At 60.3% G+C, this 22,658-nt stretch overlaps 4 protein-coding genes across 6 annotated transcripts in view; 1 reads left to right on the forward strand and 3 right to left on the reverse strand.

Moving 5' to 3' along the window:
- Positions 1-3,220, forward strand: part of SETD2 (SET domain containing 2, histone lysine methyltransferase) — a 74,052-nt gene extending 70,832 nt beyond the window's left edge. Inside the window, exons 19-21 of the mRNA XM_074573859.1 lie at positions 258-338; positions 626-727; positions 2,294-3,220. Of these exons, the coding sequence (XP_074429960.1) occupies positions 258-338; positions 626-727; positions 2,294-2,455 (345 nt within the window). The 3' untranslated portion in view covers positions 2,456-3,220. The remainder of the gene's footprint in view (positions 1-257; positions 339-625; positions 728-2,293) is intronic.
- A 1,623-nt stretch (positions 3,221-4,843) lies between these two features.
- Positions 4,844-9,511, reverse strand: LOC141738546 (death domain-containing membrane protein NRADD-like). Its single transcript, XM_074573866.1, is given in 5 exon segments — positions 4,844-5,360; positions 7,073-7,218; positions 7,311-7,516; positions 7,518-7,724; positions 9,311-9,511. Coding segments are annotated over 5 exon segments (930 nt in total). The 5' UTR covers positions 9,365-9,511; the 3' UTR covers positions 4,844-5,043.
- A 406-nt stretch (positions 9,512-9,917) lies between these two features.
- Positions 9,918-19,679, reverse strand: LOC141738545 (D-serine dehydratase-like). Of its 3 annotated transcripts, XM_074573865.1 has the most exons (8): positions 19,626-19,679; positions 17,683-17,838; positions 15,372-15,652; positions 13,541-13,727; positions 11,419-11,540; positions 11,117-11,306; positions 10,936-11,041; positions 9,918-10,857 (listed from the first exon to the last, which is right to left on the reverse strand). In XM_074573865.1, exons 1-8 carry the CDS (start codon positions 19,643-19,645, stop codon positions 10,768-10,770), a joined length of 1,152 nt encoding a protein of 383 aa, XP_074429966.1. In that variant the 5' UTR covers positions 19,646-19,679; the 3' UTR covers positions 9,918-10,767. The 3 variants fall into 3 exon arrangements, 2 of the variants coding, with proteins under 2 accessions (XP_074429966.1, XP_074429965.1); XM_074573864.1 differs by lacking the exon at positions 19,626-19,679 and having other exon boundaries at positions 17,683-18,302; XR_012585414.1 differs by lacking the exons at positions 9,918-10,857; positions 10,936-11,041; positions 11,117-11,306; positions 19,626-19,679 and adding an exon at positions 11,726-11,936 and having other exon boundaries at positions 17,683-18,302.
- A 1,348-nt stretch (positions 19,680-21,027) lies between these two features.
- Positions 21,028-22,658, reverse strand: part of NBEAL2 (neurobeachin like 2) — a 32,116-nt gene continuing 30,485 nt past the window's right edge. Inside the window, exon 55 of the mRNA XM_074573867.1 lies at positions 21,028-21,685. Coding sequence (XP_074429968.1) covers positions 21,581-21,685 — 105 coding nt within the window. The 3' untranslated portion in view covers positions 21,028-21,580. The remainder of the gene's footprint in view (positions 21,686-22,658) is intronic.

Raw genomic sequence — 22,658 nt, forward strand, 5'->3', positions numbered from 1 at the left:
GCAGGCTGGGAAGCTCACCAGGACTGGACTGGGAAGCTCACCGGGAATGGGCTGGGAAGCTCACTGGAAATGAACTGGGAAGTGTGCCGGGACTGGGCTGGGAAGCTCACCAGGAGCAAGCTGGGAAGCGCGCGCTTCCCGCCTGGCTGTGGGGCAGGGCTGGGTGGCCGGAACGCTGTCCCCAGGGTGGGGACAGGGACGGGCTGGGGACAGGCAGAGCCCTGCCCGCCCCGGTGACACGGTTGTCCCCTCTCCAGTCTTCCAAGAAGGCCAAGACGGCGGAAGCGGACACGTCCAGCGAGCTGGCCAAGAAGAGCAAAGAGGTGTTCAGGAAAGAAGTGAGTTTCCAGGGAATTTGTCACCGTCACACCCCGGTGACATGACCCAGGGGGGACGCTGGAGGGGGGTTCACCATCCCAGACGGGGGGATACGACGTCGGGGTGGGACACCCCACCGTGCGGGGACGTCAAGGGGTGTCCCCTGGGTTGGGTCCGGATCCCGCGGGGACGCGTGGGGATGGAGACACCGGTTGGGTGCGGAGGGCGGGGGGGGGGGGTCAGTGGGTCCCTTGGGGACGTGTCACCCCCGGGGGACGGGGCTGGATCCAAGTGTCCCTTCCCGCAGATGTCCCAGTTCATCGTGCAGTGCCTGAACCCCTACCGCAAACCCGACTGCAAGGTGGGACGCATCACCACCACCGAGGACTTCAAACACCTGGCGCGCAAGGTGACAGCCAAGATTTGGGAATAACGGGGAACACTGCGGGGATAATAGGCAGTATTGGGGGAATAACAGCCAATATTTTGGGAATCAGAGTAGGTATTGGGGGACTGTCGGCCGATATTTGGGAGTAATAGGGGATATTCGGGGAATAATAGGCAATATGGGGGGACTAGCCGCCAATCTTTGGGAGTAATAGGGAATATTCGGGGAATATTAGGCAATATTGATGGAATAACAGGCAATGTTTGGGGAATAATAGTAGATATTTGGGGAATATTAGCCAATATTTGGGAGTAATAGGGAATATTTGGGGAATAATAGGCAATATTGGGGGAATAATAGCCGATATCTGGGGGATATTACCCGATATTTGGGAGAAATAGGGAATAATAGGCAATATTGGGGGAATAATAGCCGATATTTGGGGAATAGTAGCAAATATTTGGGGAATAATAGGCATTATTGGGGGAATAATAGCAGATACTTGTGGAATATTAGCCAATACTTGGGAATAATAGGCAATGTTTGGGGACTATTAGCCAATATTTGGGAGTAATAGGGAATATTTGGGGAATAATAGGCATTATTGGGGGAATAATAGCCAATATTTTGGGAATATTAGCCAATATTTGGGAGTAATGGGGTATATTTGGGAATAGTAGAGAATATAGGGGGAATAATAGCAGATATTTGGGGGATATTAGCCAATACTTGGGAATAATAGGTAATATTTGGGTAATAATAGCCTATATTTGTGAGTAATAAGGAATATTTAGGGAATAATAGGCAGTATTTAGGAGTAATAGGGGATATTTGGGGGATAATAGGCAATATTGGGGGAATAATAGCCAATATTTTGGGAATAATAGCAAATATTTGGGGAATATTAGCCAGTATTTGGGAATAATAGGGAGTATTTGGGGAATAGTAGGCAATATCTGGGGGATAATACCCAATATTTTGGGAATAACAGTAGATATTTGGGGAATATTAGCCAATATTTGGGAATAATAGGGAATACAGGGGGAATAATAGCCAATGTTTTGGGAATATTAGCCAGTATTGGGGGAATAATAGCCAATATTTTGGGAATATTAGCCAATATTTGGGAGCTGCTTGGGGAATAATAGCAAATATTTTGGGACTATTTGGGGAACAATAGCCTATATTTGGGGAATAATAGAAAATATTTTGGGGACTATTTGGGGAGTAACAGCAACTATTTGGGGAATATTTGGGCAATAATACGAAAATAACTGAGGGAATAATAGCAAATATTTGGGGAATAATGGCAAGTATTAGGGGAATGTGTGGGGAATAATAGCGAATATTGGGGGAATATTGGGAATTGGGAGTAAATATTTGGGGAATATTGGGAATTAGAGTAAATATTTGGGGGAATAATAGCGAATATTTGGGAAATATTGGGAACTAGAGTAAATATTTGGGGAATATTGGGAATTGAGAGTAAATACTTGGGGATTAATAGCAAAATATCCTGGGGAATCCCCAAGACTGGGATGACTGGGAATAACGGTGGGTATCTCCGGCCCCTCCTCTCCCCCCCAGCTGACTCACGGCGTCATGAACAAGGAGCTGAAATACTGCAAGAACCCGGAGGACCTGGAGTGCAACGAGAACGTGAAACACAAGACGAAGGAATACATCAAGAAATACATGCAGAAATTCGGGGCCATCTACAAACCCAAAGAAGACACGGAGCTGGAGTAACCGCCACCACCATCCCCACCATGGCCACCACCATCCCCACCACGGCCATCGCCATCTCCACTGCGGCCACCGCCATCTCCACCATGTCCTCCACCACGGCCACCGCCATCTCCACCATCTCCTCCACCATGTCCACCACTGTCTCCACCACGTCCACCAGTCTCCACCATCTTCACCACCATCTCTACCATCTCCACCATCTCCGTCACCTCCAGCGCCATCTCCACCATCTCCTCTACTACCATGTCCTCCACCGTGTCCGCCATCTCCTCCACCGTCTCTACCACACCTTCCACCATCTCCACCACCGTCTCCGCCATCTCCACCGTGTCTACCGCCATCTCCACCGCCGTCTCCACCGCCTCCTCCACCCTCCCAGCGACACCGGCCGCAGCCCAACCTCGGAAGAAACCCCCGATTCTGCCCGGATTTGCCCTTTTAAACCACCAACCTGTGAATTTATTATTATTTTTTTTAAAAAAAAAACAAAACAAAACCCAACAGCTAAGAAACTTCATCCCCTACGGCGGGAGGCGCCTGGAGCTGCCGGGGCCGCGCGGAGGCAGCCGAAACCCGGCGGCGCTGCCGGACGCGCCCCGCGCGTCACCACCCTCTGTATTATATTTTAACCTATATGTGAATATATTGATAATTTTCCTTTTCTTTTTTTTTTTTTTGTTGCTTTTAGCCCAAGACGTGCCGATACCACGGGAACACTTTGTAAGGATAGTTTCGGGGTTATTATTAATTAATTTTTTTTTTTTTTTTTGGTCGTTTCCTTGGTTTTAATTTTTTTTTTTTTATTCCCCCCCCCCACCCCCCCCAGGTTCCGCCAGGTTTAATCTGTTTCCCTGTAAATATTGCGGAGCGGGGCCGCCCCCCCGGATTTCTGGCAGGGCCTCGTGCGATGTTGATAAGATTGATTTTACTGCTTAAATCATTTTACTTTATCCAATTTTTACGGAACTTTTTATGTAAAAAAAAAAAAAAAAAAAAAAAAATTTCCCAACAAAAAAAAAAGAATAAAAGAAAAGAAAAAATGACCAAAAAATCCACACCGGATCCGGCCCCCAGAGAGGTTTGGCACGGCCTGGGGGGGGGGACACACACGATGGTGGCAGCGGTGGGGACATGATGGCCTGGCTTGGGGATCTGTCCCCTCTCGCTCCCGGGGGTGGGACGGGGTTTTGGGATGGCCCAGCTCGGGATGGGGGTGTCTGGGCACATTTTGGGGTTAAAACGGCTGTTTTCTGTCATTACCATCCCCCAGTGACACCTGCCTTGGGGACTTTGGGGGTGTCCCCTCCTCCTCCCCCCCCCCACTGTCCTTATGGGGACACGTACTTGGGGACACGCATCCTGGTGACACACGCTTGGGGACACACGGACACCTGGGGGGACAGCCCAGGGACACATGGACACCCGAGGGGGCACATCCTGGTGCCACACGCTTGGGGGGGGGACACAGGGATGCCTGAGGACACACGTCCTGGGGGGACACGGACACTTGAAGACACACGTCCCGGTGACATGCGCTTGGGGCCACACATGGACACCCGAGGACACGCATCCTGGGGACACATGGGTGCCTGAAGACACACGTCCTGGGGACACACACTTGGGGACGCACATGGACACACCCTGGTGACATGAGCTTGGAGGGACACATGGACACTGAGGGGACACATCTTGGGGACACACGGCCACTGAAGGATACACATCCCGGTGACATGCGCTTGATGGGACACACGGACACCTGAGGACACGCATCCTGGGGACACACAGACACTGAAGGACACACACCCTGGGGACACACGGCTGTCTGAAGACACACATCCTGGGAACGCGCACTCGGGGACACACAGGGACACCTGAGGGGACATATCCTGGTGACACAAGCTTGGAGGGACATGGGGACACCAGAGGGGACACATCCTGGGGACACACAGACACTGAAGGACACACATCCCGGTGACACACGCTTGTGGGGACACATGTCCTGGTGACACAAGCTTGGAGGGACACGGGGACACCAGAGGGGACACATCCTGGGGACACACAGACACTGAAGGACACACATCCCGGTGACACATGCTTGTGGGGACACACGTCCTGGTGACATGCGCTTGGTGGGACACACAGACACCCGAGGGGACACATCTTGGGGACACACGGCCACTGAAGGACGCACATCCTGGTGACATGCATTTGTGGGGACGCATATCCCAGTGACATGTGCTTGGGGACACATCCTGGTGCCGTGAGCTTGGGGGGGGGGGACATACACGGACACCTGAGGGGACACATCCCGGTGACACGCGCTTGTGGGGACACTTATCCCGGTGACACGCACTTGAGGGACACACATGGACGCCTGAAGACACAACTCCTGGTGACACAAGTGACATGTTTAATGCGCCCACCAGGGACCAGCCACGGCCCCCGCCCTCTGTCACCATCCCCCCCCGAAGCCACCACATCCCCCCCCCCCGCCCGGCCCCCTCTAAAAAAAGTACAAAACCCACTTAAAAAACCCCACACGGGCCCGAGCGGGCCAGGGTGTGTGCGTCCCCCCGCCTTGGGGACAGTCACACGGCGGAGGTGGCGTCCCCCGCTGCCGCCAAGCACCGGGCGACGTCATGGCGGCCGATGGCGGCCAGGGCCTGGCAGAGGGCGTCCAGCGTGGCCCCCTCGGTGCTGGCCCAGGCGCTGAGCATGGCGCGGGCGGGCGCCCGGCCCCGGCCGAAGGTGACGATGGCGTCGGGGCCGAAGCCCAGGCGGGTGGCCAGGCCGCGCCAGTCCCCCCCCGGCCCCCCGCTCTCCAGCAGCCGCTCCAGCTCCTCCTGACGCTGAGGGGACACCGAGCTCAAGGGGTGGCCATCAGGGTGGCCCTCGGGGTGGCGGGCTGCGGGGAGGGGTGGGGGGAGTCGGTGTCAGCACCCGAAGTCACCACCCGGCGCCATGGCTGTGCTGGGGGGGTGTCACCGGGTCCTGGGAGAGAGAGACACTGACCAGGGCATGGGTGCTCCCCGACCCCGCTTTGGGTGGTCCCCAACCCCCTTTGGGTGGTCCCCAACCCCATTTGGGTGCTCCCTGAACCCCATTTGGGTGCTCCCCGAACCCCATTTGGGTGCTCCCCAGGGCATGGGTGCTCCCCAACCCCATTTGGGGGCTCCCTTACCCCCATTTGGGTGCTTCCTGGGGTATGGGTGGTCCCTGACCCTCATTTGGGTGGTCTCCAGGGCATGGGTGCTCCTCAACCCCCCCTTCGGGTGGTCCCCAACCCCATTTGGGTGCTCCCTGAACCCCATTTGGGTGCTTCCTGGGGTATGGGTGGTCCCTGACCTCCATTTGGGTGGTCTCCAGGGCATGGGTGCTCCCCAAACCTCCTTCGGGTGGTCCCCAACCCCATTTGGGTGCTCCCTGAACCCCATTTGGGTGCTTCCTGGGGTATGGGTGGTCCCTGACCTCCATTTGGGTGGTCTCCAGGGCATGGGTGCTCCCCAAACCTCCTTCGGGTGGTCCCCAACCCCATTTGGGTGCTCTCTGACCCCTGTTTGGGTGCTTCCTGACCGCCATTTGGGTGCCACCAACCCCATCCAGGTGCTCCACAACTCCATTTGAGTGCTCCCTGACCCTCATCTGGGTGCCAACCAACCCCATCCAGGTGCTACCTGAGGTATGGGTGCTCCTCAACCCCCTTTGGGTGCTCCCTGACCCCCGTTTGGGTGCCACCCAACCCCAGACAAGGTGCTATCTTGGGTATACTTCTCCCCAGTCCCACCCAGGTGCTCCCCAACCCCATTCAAGCGCTCCATGATCCCCATTTGGGTGCTCCCTGGGGCATGGGTGCTTCCTAACCACCATTTGGGTGCTCCCAAGGGTATGGGTACTCCCTGACCACATCTGGGTGCTCCCCAATCCCATTTGGTTGCTCCCTGACCCCCATTTCCGCATGCTCCCTGGGGCATGGGTGCTCCCAACCCCACATGGATGAACCCCAAGGATCCTCAATGCTCCCCAACCCATCGGGATGCTCCCTGGGGGGCATAGGTGCACCCCAAACCCATATGGGTGCTCCCTGGGCCATGGTGGCACCCCAAATCCATGTGGGAGCTCTCTGGGGTGTAGATGCACCCTAAAACCCATGTGGGTCCTCCATGGGCCATGGTGGCACCCCAAATCCATGTGGGAGCTCTCTGGGGTGTAGATGCACCCTAAAACCCATGTGGGTCCTCCATGGGCCATGGTGGCACCCCAAATCCATGTGGGAGCTCTCTGGGGTGTAGATGCACCCTAAAACCCATGTGGGTCCTCCATGGGCCATGGTGGCACCCCAAATCCATGTGCGAGCTCTCTGGGGTGTAGATGCACCCTAAAACCCATGTGGGTCCTCCACGGACCATGGTGGCACCCCAAGCCCATCCCTAGAGCACCCCAACCCCACCCAGATGCTCCCCAAGTGGACAGATCCACCCAGGAAACACCCACCCACAAACACGGGTGCTCCCCAACCCCATCCCGATGATGTCGGGGGACAAAACCCTCCCTGGACCCCACCCCACCATGGGTACCCTCCCCCTCCCCGAAACCCATCGCTGGGTGGTGGGTGCTCACCCTTGCCGGGCTGGTGGGGCTCCTGCAGGCTGTGGGTGTCGAGGAAGACCCCGCTGTCACTGTGCAGCTTCTCCCCCTCCGGTGACGTCCCCAAGTCCCCTGCCCGCGCCTTGGCCAGCTGCTTCTTCTGCCTGCACGTGTGCCAGCTGCCCACGGGGCGGGGGGGAGATTGTCACCCAGGGACCCCATAACTGTGGCCTCCCCCACCTTGACCACCCAGACCCCTCCCACAACCTACCACTTGAAGGCCACGTAGGCGAGGAGTCCCACCACCACGGCGGCCAGGAGGGAGCAGTAGACGGGGATGATGTCCTTGCTGGTGGCCTCGGGTGGCACGAACTCGGGGGTGGCGACAGGCGAGGGGACCCCCGTCACCGCCTCCCCCGGAGGGGCCCCCTCCGTGCGCTCCAGCTCCTCGTCTATGGGGATGGAGGTGGGGGGGGGGGGAACCCCCCCTTCCTGCCTCAGTTTCCCCTTTTGGGGAAGCGGCACCCATGGGTGGGGGGTTGTGGGGGGGGTACTCACTGTGCGGGCAGGGCTGGCAGTGGGTGTCGGGGTGGCCACAGGGTTCGGTGACACCGAAGGCGGGGGGGCAGGGGGGGCAGCACCCCCCTGCCACCGTCGTCCTCCCGCTCCCGCACCCCCCCGGCACCTGCGGGTACAGGATAGGGCGGGGGGGGGGGGGCTGCCTCAGTTTCCCCCTGAAGCTGTGCCCCGGGGGGGGGACACTAGGACACCCAGCTGTCCCCCCCACCCCAAATCCCTGCTGTGCCCCCCCCACACCCTCATGGTGGGGGCTGGTTTGGGGTCCTGGAGCAGCCCCAGGGACCTGCTCCTTGGGGGGGGGGGAAACATGGAGGGGGGATATGGGGGGGGACATGGAGGGGGAACATGGGGAGGGGACTTAAGGGGTGACATGGAGGGGACATGGTGGGGGGGTCATAGGAAGGGGACATGGGGAGGGGACATGGAGGGGACATCGGGGGGGGGCATGGCGGGATACGTGGGGGGACATGGAGGGGGGACATGGGGAGGGGACACAGGAAGGGGACATGACGGGGGGGGACATGGGGAGTGGGATATGGGGGGGGACATGGAGGGGGGTCATAGGACGTGGACGTGGGGGGGGACATGGAGGTGGGACATGGGGGGACACGGTGGGGCGGGGGGGGGGGGGGGCACATGGGGTGCTCGGCCCCGGTTAAATGGGTGGTGTCGGGGCAGCCCGCAGGGGGGGAGGGGGGGGGGGGATAGAATAGAATAGAGTGGGGTGAGGGAATAAGGAATTAAAAAAAAAATAATAAGAAGAAGAAGAAATAATAAAGGAAAATAAATAAAATTGAAAACAAAACGATGAAAGAAAATAATTAAATGGAAAATAAGAACGAGCAGGAGATAAAAGGCACCGAGACGAAATAAAAAGGAAAAGCAACGGAACGGAGTGAAGTGAAATAAATAAAGTGAAATAAAGCGAGATAAAAAGTGGAAAAAAGGGGAAAAAAATTGAAATAAAGTGAAATAAAGTGATATAAAAAAGCAAAAAAAAAAAAGAAAAAAGTAAAAAACGTGAAAGGAAGTGAAATAAAATTGAATTAAAGTGAAATAAAAAGTGAGATAAAAAAGAAAAAAAAATGAAAAAAGTGAAAAACGCGAAATAAAGTGAAATAAAAAGTGAAATAAAATTGAAATAAAGGGAGATAAAGGGAGATAAAAAGTGGGGAAAAAAAAGTGAAAAGTGAAATAAAGTGGAAAAAAGTGAAATAAAAAGCAAAGTGAAAAATACACAATGAAGCGAAAATGAAATATAAATAGAATGAAATAAAGTAAAATAAAGTAAAATGAAATGAAATGAAGTGAAATGAAATGAAACAAAATGAAATAAAATAACAAAAAAAAAAAACAAACCCGAAAAAAAAGGAAAAAAAAGGAAAAAAAAAAGGAAATAAAAAAATAAAATAAAATAAAATAAAATAAAATAAAATAAAATAAAATAAAATAAATAAAATGAAATAATAAAACAAAACAAGATGAGCCAGACAGACCCTCCCCCAGCGGACACTCGGTGAAGTCACTCTGAGCCCCCGGGGGGAGCGGGCGGCCCGGCGGGTCCCGACCCCCTCCCGGTCCCGGTGCCGGTCCCGGTGCCGGTCCCGGTGCCACCCCTGTCCCCGTCCCGTCCGGTCCCCGGTGCCCATCCCCAGTCCCGGTCCCCGGTGCCGCCCCCGTCCTGTCCCGCACCGGGCAGAGCAGCGGCAGCAGCAGCACCGGCAGCACCGCGCGGTCCCGCCGCATCGCCGAGACGGGACCGGCCCCGGGACCAGCCCGAACCGACCCGAACCGAACCGAAGCTCTCCGGCCCCGCCCGGTCCGGTCCGGTCCCGTCCCGCTCGGTCCGGTTCGGCTCCGCTCGGTCCGGTTCGGTTCCTCTCGGCCCCGCTCGGTCCGGTTCGGCTCCGCTCGGTCGGGTTCGGCCCCGCTCGGTCCGGTTCGGCTCCGCTCGGCTCCGCTCGGCTCCGCTCGGTCCGGTTCAGCCCCGTTCGGCTCCTTTCGGCCCCGCTCGGTTCCTCTCGGGTGGGCGGGGCCGGGCGCGGCTCGCGGCGGGCCGGGCAGGGCGGGGCGCTCCGCTATTGGCTGCGAGCGGCGAGACCCCGCCCCTCCCTCCTCGGCTGGGCTCGGGCCCGCTTCGGGCCGGGCTCGGCTCCGGGGGCCGCCGGTTCGCGTCCCGCTGCGGGCAGGGCCGGGCGGGGCCGGACTGGTCCAAACGGGGACAGGGGGGAAGGTGTCCCCTCACCTCCACCGCCTCCCCACGGCCTGTCCCCTCCATGCCCCGGGGGGAAAAGTTTCTAGGAATGGGAAAAGCAGCTTTATTGAGCCCGGTGTGGGGGTGGGTGCAGGGTCTCAGCGCGGGTGCAGGACCCTGGCGTGGGTGCATGGCCCTGGGGGGGATGCAGGACCCTGGCGTGGGTGGGGGATCCCAGCATGGGTGCAGTGTTGGTGTGGGTGCAGGGTCTCCAAGTGGGTTCAGGACCCCGGTGTTTGTGCAGGACCTCGGTTTGCGTGCGGGACCTTGGCATGGGTGCAAGGTCTCAGCGTGGGTGCAGCACCCCAACATGGATACAGGACCTTGGTGGGGGTCCAGGGGCTCTTCATGGGTGCGGGACCCCAGCATGGGTGCAGAGTCTTGGTGTGGGTGCAGCAGGACCCTGGTTTGGGTGCTTGGCCCTGGCGTGGGTGCAGGATGCTGGCATGGGTGTGGGACCCCCAGGATGGGTGCAGGGTCTTGGCATGGGTGCAGGACCTCGGTGCAAGCACAGGATCCCGGCGTGGGTGCATGGCCTCAATATATGGATGCGGGACCACAGCACAGGTGCAGTGTTGGTGTGGGTGCGGAGTCTCCAAGTGGAAGCAGCACCCCAGCATGGGTGAAGCAGCAGCACTCTGGCATGGGTGCAGGGTCTTGGCGTGGGTGCAGGACCTCAGCGTGGGTGCAGGAGGACCCTGGTTTGGTTGCCTGGTCTCTGTGTGGGTGCAGGATGCTGGCATGGGTGTGGGACTCCAGGATGGTTTTGGGACCCCAGGATGGGTGCAGGGTCTTGGCGTGGGTGCAGGACCTCGGTGCGGGCGCGGGGTGTCGGCGTGGGCGCAACACCCTGGTGTGGGTGCAGGACCCTGGCAGCAGCTCCCTGTTCTCCTCCCTACCAGCCGCGGACGGGGTGCCAGAGCTCCACCACCTTCCCCTCGGCGTGGACGTAGTAGACAGGGTGCATGGCAGCAGTGGCGCAGGCCTGCGGTGGGGAGGGATGCTGAGCTGGCATGACGCGGGGTCATGGGACATGACGGGGGGTCATGGGGCTGGTACTCACATGGAAGGGGATGAGAGCCAGGATGCTGCCCAATGGGAAGCGCTCAAAGTCCAACCGGCCGTCGATGGCTTCCACTTGCCCGTGCTCCTGCGTCAGCCCCACCAGCCTGGGGGGACACGCCGTCACGTCCCCACCCGTGCGTCCCCTCCCACCACCCATGTCCGCCCCGCACGGTGCTCACCTGAGCTGGGGGTGCCCCTCGATGGTGGCACAGCCCGTGGGCGCTTGGTCACGGCCGTGGAGGCTGAGGGCAGCCCACCCGCAGTCCACCAGCAGCTGGTTGCGGTGGGGGTAGTGACCGATGACCCTGGTGAGGACACGGATGGCCACCTCCTCCGGCTTACAGGAACCCAGCAGGGTCTGCTGAAGGTCTGGGAGAAGAAGGTGCCCAGCCCAGGTTGGGATGCGTCCCCGCCCTGGCTGGGGGGCGGGGGGGAGGTTGTCACACCAGGGTGGTGGTGATGGTGGTTCCAACCAGCTCACCGTAGAAGAGGTAGTTGCCCGGGTGGAGCTCGGTGAGCTGGGCCATCTCTGGCACTGGGTGGCTGCAGGATGGCGTGGAGCCGATGCTGGCCTGGGGACATGGCACGCCCGCCTGCCGCAGCCTGCTGGCACATGGGACCCTCTGAGTGGCCGGGGAATGGCCAGGGTGGGGGGCATCACCCCCAGGCACCGTGGGGAGTGGGACCAGAGGTGGGTCCGTCGCCCTTGGGTGCCATAGGAGCAGGACAGGAGATGAGTCCGTTATCGCCAAGTGCCATGGGAGTGGGACCAGAGGTGGGTCCATCACCTTGGTGCCATAAGAGCAAGACCAGAGGTGGGTCCATCACTGCTGGATGCCACAGGAGCAGGACCAGGGGTGAGTCCATCACCCCCAGGCGCCACAGGGAGTGGGACCAGAGGTGGGTCCACCACCCCAGGGTGCCACAGTAGCAGGACTGGAAATAGATCCATCACCAGTGGGTGCCACAGGAGCAGGACGGGAGATGAATCCATCACCCCTGGGTGCCACAGGAGAGGGAATGGAGGTGGAGATGCCTCAGGGAGCACCAGATGTGCCAGAGAGCCCCCAGATGCAATAGAGAACCCCCAAATGCTCAAGGCAGGGTGCTCCCCCCCCCCCGCAGATATGCCAGAGCACATCTCCTGATGGACCTAGGACAGCATCCAGATGTTCCTAGTCATCCCCAGATGTGCCCAGGAGCCCCCAGATGTGCCAGAGACCCACCCAGAAGAGCTGGAGATCCCCCAGATGTGTTTGACTCACTCCCAGATGTGCCCGGAAGATCCCAGATGTGCCACAACACCCCTAGATGTGCTGGAGCTCCCCCCCCAAGATGTGCCAGGGCAACCCCAGATGTTTCTGGGAGCTCTCAGATGTACTGGAGACTCCCCAGCTGTGCTGGGGACCTCCCAAGATGTGTCGGGGTACCCCAGATGTGCCTGGGAAATGCCAGATGTGCCAGTGACACCCTCAGATGTTTCTGGGAGCCTCCAGATGTGTCAGACTCACTCCAGATGTGCTGGAGCCCCACCCCCCTGCCCCGATATGCTGGAGACTCCCCAAGATGTGTGAAAACACCCCCAGATGTTCCTGGGGACCCCCACCCCCCGGATACACTCCCCCCTGCTGTGTCAGAGCACCCCCAGATGTGCCCCGGAGCTCCCAGATGTGACAGAGCACCCCCAGATGTACCTGGGAGCACCCCCAGATGTGCCAGAAACCCCCCAGATGTGCCAGGGACCCGGCCCAGATGTGCCAGAGGCCCCCCCAGATGTGCCAGAGACCCCCACAGCTGTTGCAGAGACCCCCTGAGATGTGTCAGGGACCCGAGACTCCCCAGATGTGTCAGGGACCCCCCCCCCCATGTGCCAGGGACCCCCCAGGTGTTGCAGAGACCCCCTGAGATGCATCAGGGACCCCCCAGATGTGTCAGGGACCCCCCCCAGATGTGCCAGGGACCCCCCAGGTGTTGCAGGGACCCCCCAGGTGTTGCAGAGACCCCCTGAGATGCGTCAGGGACCCCCCAGATGTGTCAGGGACACCCCACAGGTGTGCCACGGACCCACTGACATGTTGCAGAGACCCCCCCGAGACGTGCCAGAGACCCCCCTTCCCCCTCGATGTGCCTGAGCACCCCAGATGTGTCACAGCACGTCCCCATGCACGGGGAGGGGGGGGGATGGAGGTCCCAGGGGACTCCCCCCCCACACACACAAGTAAGAACCATCCGGCAGCAATTCCCTCCAGGATGCAAAACCCCCCTGGGACAAAAGGGGTGGCAAGGGCGGGGGGGGGACACACACAACAATGACACAGGTCACAACCCGCCACCAAAGCCACATCAAAGGTGACCGGAGATGCCAACATCCCCCTCCGGCTCCCCGGGGGGGCTTTGTAAGGCCCCCTTTTATGGGGGTGATTTGCATTTACAACCAGCCGCCGGGGTGGGGGGGGGGTGGGGGTTTATGAGGTGGGGAAGAGGTGGGGCAGGGAGGGGACACACACACACCCCACCCCACCCCCCATGGTGGCCAACGTGACACCCTCCCTCCCCCAAAACGACCCCCTTAACCCTGCCCATGCCGGCTTTGGGCCACTCACGCGGTGACGAAGTCCAGCACGGCGGCGGTGGTGGCCCGGGCGATGGCTTGGATGGCGGGGACATCGCGGCAGCCGTAGGTGTCCCCGCAGTGAGCGTAGACCCCCACCAATGTCACCTCCTCCGGTGCCTCCTCGGCGATGGCCCGGGCCAGGGACAAGGCACTGGGGTCCGTGGGCCGCACGCCGGCTGCCGGTGGAGAGGAGGGTCCAGACATCATGGGTGGGGGGTGTGTGGGTGTTGGGTGGGGGCGTTTGGTGCCCCAAGTTGGGCGAGATGGTGGGGATAGGGGACTGGGGGGACACGGGGCACCACCCCCCCAGTGGAGCAGCCCTGTAGTGGGTGAAAATGGGGTCGGGGGGGGCTTAAATGTCCCATCCTGGGGGCTTTGGGCCATCTCTGCCCCATGGCACAGACTTCAAGAATGACTTTTTTTGGGAGGGGTCTTAAATGTCCCATCCTGGTTGAGCTGGTGGGTCTGGGGGCACATGGGGCATCCCTCCCCATGGAGCATCCCTGTGATGGGTGGGTGAAGATGGGAGTTGAGGGGACTTAAATGGCCCATCCTTGTTGAGACGGTGGTTCTGGGGGCTTGAGGTTGATGGAGCATGGAGCATCCATCCCCAGTGGAGCATCCTTGGATAATGACTTTGGGAGGGGTCTTAAATGGCCCATCCTTGTTGGAGATGGTGGGTCTGGAGGCTTGGGGAGGACATCCCTTCCCATGGAGCATCCCTTCCCATGGAGCATCCTTGAAGAATGACCTTTGAAGAGACATCTTGAATGCCCCATCCTGGCTGAGATGGTGGGCCTGGGGGCTTGAGGGTGATGGGGCATGGAGCAACCATCCCCAAGGGAGCATCCTTGGATAATGACTTTGGGAGGGGTCTTAAATGCCTCAACCTTGTTGGAGATGGTGGGGCTGGGGGAGGACATGGAACATCCCTTCCCATGGAGCATCCTTGAAGAATGACTTTGAGGGGGGGCGGAAATGCCTCGTCCTGGTTGAGATGGTGGTTCTGGGGGCTTGAGGTTGATGAGGCATGGAGCATCCATCCCTAAAGGAGCATCCTTGAATAATGACTTTTGGGAGGTGGGGGTTAAGTGCCCCAACCTGGTTGGAGATGGTGGTTCTGGGGGCCTGAGGTTGGTGGGGCATGGAGCATCCATCCCCAAAGGAGCATCCGTAATATTGACTTTTGGAGGGGGCTTAAACGTCCCATCCTGGTTGGAGCTGATGGGTCTGGGGGCTTGGGGAGGACATGGAACATCCCTTCCCATGGAGCACCCTTGAAGAATGACTTTTGAGGGGGAGGGGTCTTGAATGCCCCATCCTGGTTGAGATGGTGGTTCTGGGGGCTTGAGGTTGATGGGACATGGAGCATCCATCCCTAGTGGCGCATCCTTGAATAACGACTTTTGGGGGGGGGGTCTAAAATGCCCCATCCTGGTTGGAGATGGTGGAGCTGGGGGTTTCGGGGGGACGTCTCTCCCCATGGAGGAGGGAGACAGTATTCTGGTTGGAGATAGCAGGTCTAGGGCACTGGGGAGGACATGGAACATCCCTTCCCACGGAGCATCCTTGAAGAATGACTTTGGGGGGAGGAGGAGGGGGGGCGCTGAAATGCCCCATCCTGGCTGAGATGGTGGGGCTGGGGGGAACACGGAGCATCCCACCCCCCTGAGCATCCTAAGGATGGATGAAAACACCCTTGGGGAAGACACCACCTCTGCATTCCAACCCCCCCCCCCAACTCTGCAGCACGCCAGGCACTGGTGGGATTTGGGGGGCTATTTTTTTGGGGGGAGGATGTGTGAGGGGGAGTCACCTACCCCTGCCGTTGCCGCAGTCGAGCTTGAGCCAGACGAGCCAGCGCTTGCCGGGGGGCAGCGGGCGCCGGCGCAGGAGGGCCAAGGCCTGGGGGCTGTCGAGGAGGAGCTGGAAGGCTTGAAGGCGTTGGGCCAGGGCGGCGCATTCCTCCAGCCGCCCCCCCGGCAGCGGGTAAGCGTAGAGGATGTCATCGAACCCCCCCGCCGCGAAAAAACGAGCTTCGGCCAAGGTGGAGACCACGATGCCCCGGCGGGTGCCACCCGTTGCCAGCTCGGCACCTTCTCTGGGAGGGGGGGGGCGGGTGTGGGGTGTGAGGGGGCGATGGCGGGGGTGCTGGGAGGGGAAGGTGAGGGGGTGCTGGGGGGAGGATGGGGAGTGCTGGGGAGGATGCTGGGGGGATGCTGGAGGGATACTGGGGATGCTGGTGTAGAAGATGGGGGGATTCTGGGGGGATGCTGGAGGGATACTGGGGATGCTGGTGTAGAAAGTGGGGGGATTCTGGGGGGGGGAAGGTGAGGAGATGCTGGGAAGGATGGGGGGGCGATGCTGGGGGGACGCTGGGGAGTGCTGGGGAGGAAGGTGGGGGGATACTGGAGGGATACTGGGGATGCTGGTGTAGAAGATGGGGGGATTCTGGGGGGATGCTGGAGGGATACTGGGGATGCTGGTGTAGAAAGTGGGGGGATTCTGGGGGGGGGAAGGTGAGGAGATGCTGGGAAGGATGGGGGGGCGATGCTGGGGGGACGCTGGGGAGTGCTGGGGAGGAAGGTGGGGGGATACTGGAGGGATGCTGGGGGTGCTGGTGTAGAAGGTGGGGGGATGCTGGGGAGGATGCTGGAGGGATACTGGGGATGCTGGTGTAGAAAGTGGGGGGATTCTGGGGGGATACTGGAGGGGTACTGGGGATGCTGGTGTAGAAAGTGGGGGGATTCTGGGGGGGGAAGGTGAGGAGATGCTGGGAAGGATGGGGGGGGCGATGCTGGGGGGACGCTGGGGAGTGCTGGGGAGGAAGGTGGGGAGATACTGGAGGGATGGTGGGGATGCTGGTGTAGAAGGTGGGAGGACGCTGAGGAGGGAGGTGAGGGGATGCTGGGGGGATACTGGGGGGGGATGTTGGGGAAGACGTGGGGGGGGTTCTGGGGAGGGAGGTGGGGGGATACTGGAGGGATGCTGGGGATGCTGGTGTAGAAGGTGAGGAGGATGCTGGGGAGGAAGGTGGGGGGATACTGGGGGAGATGTCGGGGATGCTGGTGTAGAAAGTGGGAGGATGTTGGGGAGGAAGGTGGGGGGATACTGGAGGGATGCTGGGGGGGCATGCTGGGGGGGGATGCTGGGGGGTTTCTGGGGAGGAAGTTGGGGGGATACTGGAGGGATGCTGGGGATGCTGGTGTAGAAGGTGAGGAGGATGCTGGGGAGGATGCTGGAGGGATACTGGGGATGCTGGTGTAGAAGGTGGGGGGATGCCGAGGAGGAAAGCGAGGGGATACTGGGGGGGATACTGGGAGGGGGATGTTGGGGAAGACGCCGGGGGGGGTTTCTGGGGAGGAAGGTGGGGGGATACTGGGGGGATGCTGGGCACACAGGTATAGAAGGTAGGAGGATGCTGGGGGGAAGGTGAGGTGATGCTGGGCGGGAAGGTGGAGGGGATACTGGGAGCGATACTGGGGGTGATACTGGGGGGGATGCTGGGGGGAAGGAAGGTGAGGGGAGCTGAGGGCGGGGCGCGGGGGGGTGCTGGAAGGATGCTGGAGCGATGATGGGGGGGATGCTGGTGTGGAAGGTGAAGGGATACTGGGTGGATGCTGGGCAGGAAGGTGGAGGGACGCTGGGAGGGATACCGGGAGGATGCTGGAGGGATGATGGGGGGGGAATGTTGGTGTAGAAGGTGGGGGGATGCTGGAGGGGGGGGAAGTGAGGGGATGCCGGAGGGATGCTGGGGGGAAGGCAGAGGGATGCTGGGAGGGCTACTGGGGGGGACGCTGGGGGCAATATGGGGGGGGATGCTCAGGGGGAGAATGGGGGGATGGTGGAAGGGATACTGGGAAGTTGCTGGAGGGATGCTGGGGGAGATGCTGGGATTCTGGGGGGGGGGGGGAGATGGGGGGGTGCCCAGGGGGAGGGTGTGTGTGGGGGATGCTGGAGGGGAAGATGGGGGATGCTGAGGGGATGCCAGGGGGGTTACTGGGATGTTGCTGGAGGGATGCTGGGGGAGATGCTGGGATTCTGGGGGTGGGGGGAGACGGGGGATGCTGGGGGAGGGCGTGATGGGAGATTCTGGTGCGGGTGGTGGTGGTGGTCGGGGGGGACACTCACAGTGTCTTGTGGGTTTTGACGTGGGGGCGCAGGCGGAGGCCCAGGGCCTGGCAGCGCTCCCGCATGTGCTCGGCGTTGCGCCGCACAGTCGCCTGGTCCAGGGTCAGCGCCGGGGTGGGCAACTGCTCCAGGGGGGCTCCTAGCCACCTGCTGGTGCTGCGGAGGGGGGGGCACAGGGAGCAGGAAGGGGGGGAGCCTGCCCTGCACCCTCTCCCCCTCCCCCAAAAAAACCCCTGCACCCATCCTGCACCCACACCTGTAGGCACGGAGGTGGCTGCTGGGGGTCCCTGTGCCCTGGGGGGGGGGGGGGGGCTGTGTGTGGGGGGGTGATGGGCTGGGCCCCCCCCACCGTGGGACCCAGCAGCGAGGGGTGGTTTGGGTGGGGGCGGTGCTGGGCAGCCCGGGGGGAGGTATGTGTGTGTGCCCCCCCCACTCGGCAAAAATCTGGGGGTTCCCTCGGTCTCGGCAGGACACTGGGACATCTGGGACTAGGACACGTGGGAGTGGGACATCTGGGTCACTTGGGACAGGGACACCAGGACTGGGACAATTGGGACTGGGAAACCGGGGACTGGGACACATGAGACTGGGACATCTGGGACTGGGACGTGTAGGATTGGGACATCTGGGGCACCTGGGACAGGGATATCTGGGACTGGGAAACCTGGGACCGGAACACATGGGACTGGGACATCTGGGTCACATGGGACTGGGACACCTGGGACTGGGACACATGGGACTGGGACACCAGGATCACCTGGGACAGGGACACTGGGAACAGAGAGACCTGGGACTGGGAAACCTGGGACAGGGACACCTGGGACTGGGAAACCTAGGACTAGGACACCTGGAACAGGGACACCTGGATTTGGGACGTATGGGTCTGGGAAACCTGTGACTGGATCACCTGGGAGAGGGACATATGGGATTGGGATATATGGGACAGGGACACCTAAACCTCCATGGGACTGAGACACCTGGGACTGGGACACATGGGATAGGGATGTATGGGACAGGGACACTTGAGTTACTTGGGATGGAGATACTGGAAACAGAGACATATGCGACCGGGACACCTGGGACTGGGAACACCTGGGATACTGGGAACAGGGACACCTGGAACTGGAACATATGGGACAGGGACACCAGGAACAGGGACACTTGGGAGTGGGACCTACTGGAATGGGAAACCTGGGACCGGGACACCTGGGTCACCCTGAGACGGGAACACTGGGAACAGGGATGCCTGTGACTGGGAAACCTGGGACTGGGACCTACGGGAATGGGAAACCTGGGACCGGGACACCTGGGTCACCCTGGGATGGGAACACTGGGAACAGGGATGCCTGGGACTGGGAAACCTGGGACTGGGACACCGGGGACTCAGACACATGGGACCGGGAAAGCTGGGGCACCTGGGACAGGGATGCTGGCACAGGGACACCTGGATAACATGGGATAAGGACACTGGGAACAGAGACATCTGGGACTGGGAAACCTGGGTCACTTGGGATGGAGATACTGGAAAGAGAGACGTATGGGACCAGGACACCTGGGACTGGGACACCTGGATCACCTGAGACAGGGATACTAGGAACAGGAACACTGGGATTGGGACCTATGGGAATGGGAAACCTGGGACTGGGACACCCAGGTCGTCTGGGATAAGGACACTGGGAACAGGGATGCCTGGGACCAGGAAACTGGGCCACCTGGGACTGGGACACATGGGACTGGGACACATGGGACTGGGCCACCAAGGCCACCTGGGCCCAGGACATGGGGACAGTGACACCTTCCCAGTTCCAGGTGGGATGGTGACACCCGGATCCTCTGGCGGGGTGACCTCGGTGTCCCCACCCAGACCCAGGGCACCCACCGCAAGGCTGTCCGGGGCGAAGATCCTGGTGGCACCCAGAGCACCCATCCCTCCCCCTGCCCACCTGTCCGTCCGTCCGTCCATCCCTCCGTCCGGTGCCGCGGCTGCTCCTGGCTCGGCCTCCGGTGGCTCTGGTGGCCTCTCTGGTGCCCGCTCCACGTGACGCCGTGGGCACCCGCAGCCAGCCTTGGCCGGGGACAGAGGTCGCTGCCGGCCATGGGGCCCCCCCGGGGGTGGCAGGGCCAAGGGAGGACACGGGCGCTGTGGCTGGGGACACTCAGCCTCCCTGGGACAGCACGGGGACAGCCTGCCAGCTCCCTGGGGACAGTGGCTGGCTCCAGAGCCCCGTGGGGGAACAAGGAAGGCTGGCTGAGACCTGGCGTGCTCGTGCTACATGTGCACGGGGCTGCTGAGATCCCCCATGCTCGTGACACGTGGGTGCCTGGCTGCTGAGACCTGGCACGTTCGTGACACGTGGGCACAGGGTTGCTGAGGGCTGAGGCCGCACGTGCTCGTGACACGTGCACACAGGGTTGCTGAGAGCCCAGCTGCCCTGAGCTCATGACATGGGGGCACAGGGCTGCCGAGACACACCCCCCCCCCCCCCCGCTCATGACACGGGGGGCACAGGGCTGCTGAGACCCCCCACACTCGTGACACGGGGGGCACAGGGCTGCCGAGACCCCCCCACACTCATGACACAGGGCTGCATGGCTGCTGAGACTGCGCCACCCCCATGACATGTCGGTACACAGCTGCTGAGACCACCCGACGCTCGTGACGTGGGTGCACAGCTCCTGAGACACGTTCCCCGCCCCCCCCCAACTTGTGACACATGGGTACAGGGCTGCTGAGACCCCCCACGCTCATGACATGAGTACAGGGCTGCTGAGACCCCCCCACACTCATGACATGTTGTCGCATGGCTGCTGAGCCCCTTGTGCTTGCGACTGGTGAGACCCCCCCCCTTCCCCCCCCACTCATGACACGAGTACACAGCTGCTGAGACCTGTCCCCCCCCTCCCAATTTGTGACACATGGGTGTACAGTTGATGAGACACCCCCCCCCCCCCAACACTTGTGACATGTGGCTGCTGAGACCTCCCCCACGCTTGTGACACAGGGGGATAGGGCTGCTGAGAACCGCCACACTCATGACATGTGGGAACACAACTCCTGAGACACCCCCACCACTTGTGACACAGGGGTGCATGGCTGCTGAGACCCCCTGTGCTCATGACATGGAGGTGCCTGGCTGCTGAGACCCCACACACTTGTGACATGTCAGTGTCTGGCTGCTGAGACCCCCCCCACACTCATGACATGGAGGTGTGTCTGGCTGCTGAGACCGCCCCCCCACTCGTGACATGTCAGTGTCTGGCTGCTGAGACCTCACACACTCGTGACACATTTGTCCCCACGTCCCAGGCTGGCAGACGCACCAGAGGGGGGGGGTGACATGGGGAGGGGGACAGAGCAGAGGGGGGCGGTGGGCAGACAAGGGCCTTGCACACGTTTATTTCCCATAGATATATTATTATTAATTTTCCTTTTTTTTTTTTTCTCTTTTTTTTTTTTTTTCTGTAAAAGACCTAAAAACGGATAGAAAAAAACGGATTGGGGGGGGGGAGGGACACAGACACACCGTCCGGCTCCTGGCCAGCGGGCATGGCTGGGGGGCAGGGGGGGACACGACGACACACACGACGACATGGCACCCCCCTTCCCAGCGAGGGGTCCCCGCCTCCTCCTCGCCCCCGTCCCTCCGCGGGAATCGGGGGGGGGGACGCCCCCCTAAAATTGGGGTGGTGGGGGGGGTGGGGGCTGGATAAGGCCACGGGCGAGGGGCTGCGCAGGCAGAGCGTGGGGCTCTCCGGCATCCCCCTCCCCTCCCCCCCCACACCCCCCCCTCCGCCAAATTTGGGGGGCGGTGGGGGGGTGTCATCCCCCCCCCCCCGTCTTTCCGTGCCCAGGGGGTGCGGGACACCCTGGGTGGGGGGGTGGGTGGTGGGTGCCAGCCTAGGACTTGCCCTCGGGGGGGTTGTATTCCGTTTCGCCAGCCGACACCTGGGAGATGCGGCGCGTGGAACGCCACAGCCGCCGGTGGAACTGGCCCGGCCGCACCTGGGCGAGGGGTGGGGTGGGGTGGGGTGGGGGAGTGGGGGGTCATCAGCACGGACCCCACGTCCCCAGCCCGGCCCACGTCCCTTTCTGAATCCTCATCCCCTTCCCCAAGACCAGCCTCTTCTCCATGCCATTCTCATCCCCTTCTCGATCCCCATCCCCTTCTCCATCCCCATCCGCTTCTCCAGCCCCATCCTTATTCCCTCCTTCATCCCCATTCTTCATCCCCATTCTTCATCCCCATTCTTCATCCCCATTCTTCATCTCCACCCCCTTCCAGATTCCCGTCCCCTTCCTCCATCTTCATCCTCTTCTCCATCCCCATCCTTATTCTCTCCTTCATCCCCATTCCTCATCCCCTTCTCCATCTCCACCTCCTTCCAGATTCCCGTCCCCTTTCTCCATCCCCATCCTCTGCCAAATTGCCATCCCCTTCTCCATCCCCATCCTCATCCCACTCTTCATCCTCATCCCCTTCTCCATCCTCATTCCTCATCCCATTCCAAATCTCTATTCACTTCTCCATCCCCGTCCTTATTCCCTTCTTCATCCCCATACCTTTCTCCATCTTCATCCTCTTTTCCATCCCAATTCCCTTCCAACTTGCCATCTGCCTCTCCATCCCCATCCCACTCTTCATCTTCATCCCCTTCTCCATCCCCGGCCTTATTCCTTTCTTCATCCCCTTCTGCATCCCCATCCCCTTCTCCATCTTCATCCTCTTCTCCATCCCAATTCCCTTCCAACTTGCCATCTGCCTCCCCATCCTCATCCCACTCTTCTTTCTCATCCCCTTCTCCATCCCCTTCTGCATCCCCATCCCCTTCTCCATCTTCATCCTCTTCTCCATCCCAATTCCCTTCCAACTTGCCATCTGCCTCCCCATCCTCATCCCACTCTTCTTTCTCATCCCCTTCTCCATCCCCATCTCCGTCCCCATCCTCACCCCACTCTTCATCTTCATCCCCTTCCA

Source organism: Larus michahellis, chromosome 2 (genome assembly GCF_964199755.1).
Source record: "Larus michahellis chromosome 2, bLarMic1.1, whole genome shotgun sequence".
Lineage (NCBI taxonomy): Eukaryota > Metazoa > Chordata > Aves > Charadriiformes > Laridae > Larus > Larus michahellis.

What these genes read in the sequence shown, in the direction of transcription:
- LOC141738545 (XM_074573864.1), bottom strand. Translation starts at nt 18,164, where the DNA reads ATGTCCCAGTGTCCTGCCGAGACCGAGGGAACCCCCAGATTTTTGCCG. An exon ending in GTCAAAACCCACAAGACACT is followed by an intron (nt 15,653 to 17,682) that starts GTGAGTGTCCCC and finishes CCCCCCTCCCAG; the next exon opens with AGAAGGTGCCGAGCTGGCAA. An exon ending in CGACTGCGGCAACGGCAGGG is followed by an intron (nt 13,728 to 15,371) that starts GTAGGTGACTCC and finishes CTCCACCGGCAG; the next exon opens with CCGGCGTGCGGCCCACGGAC.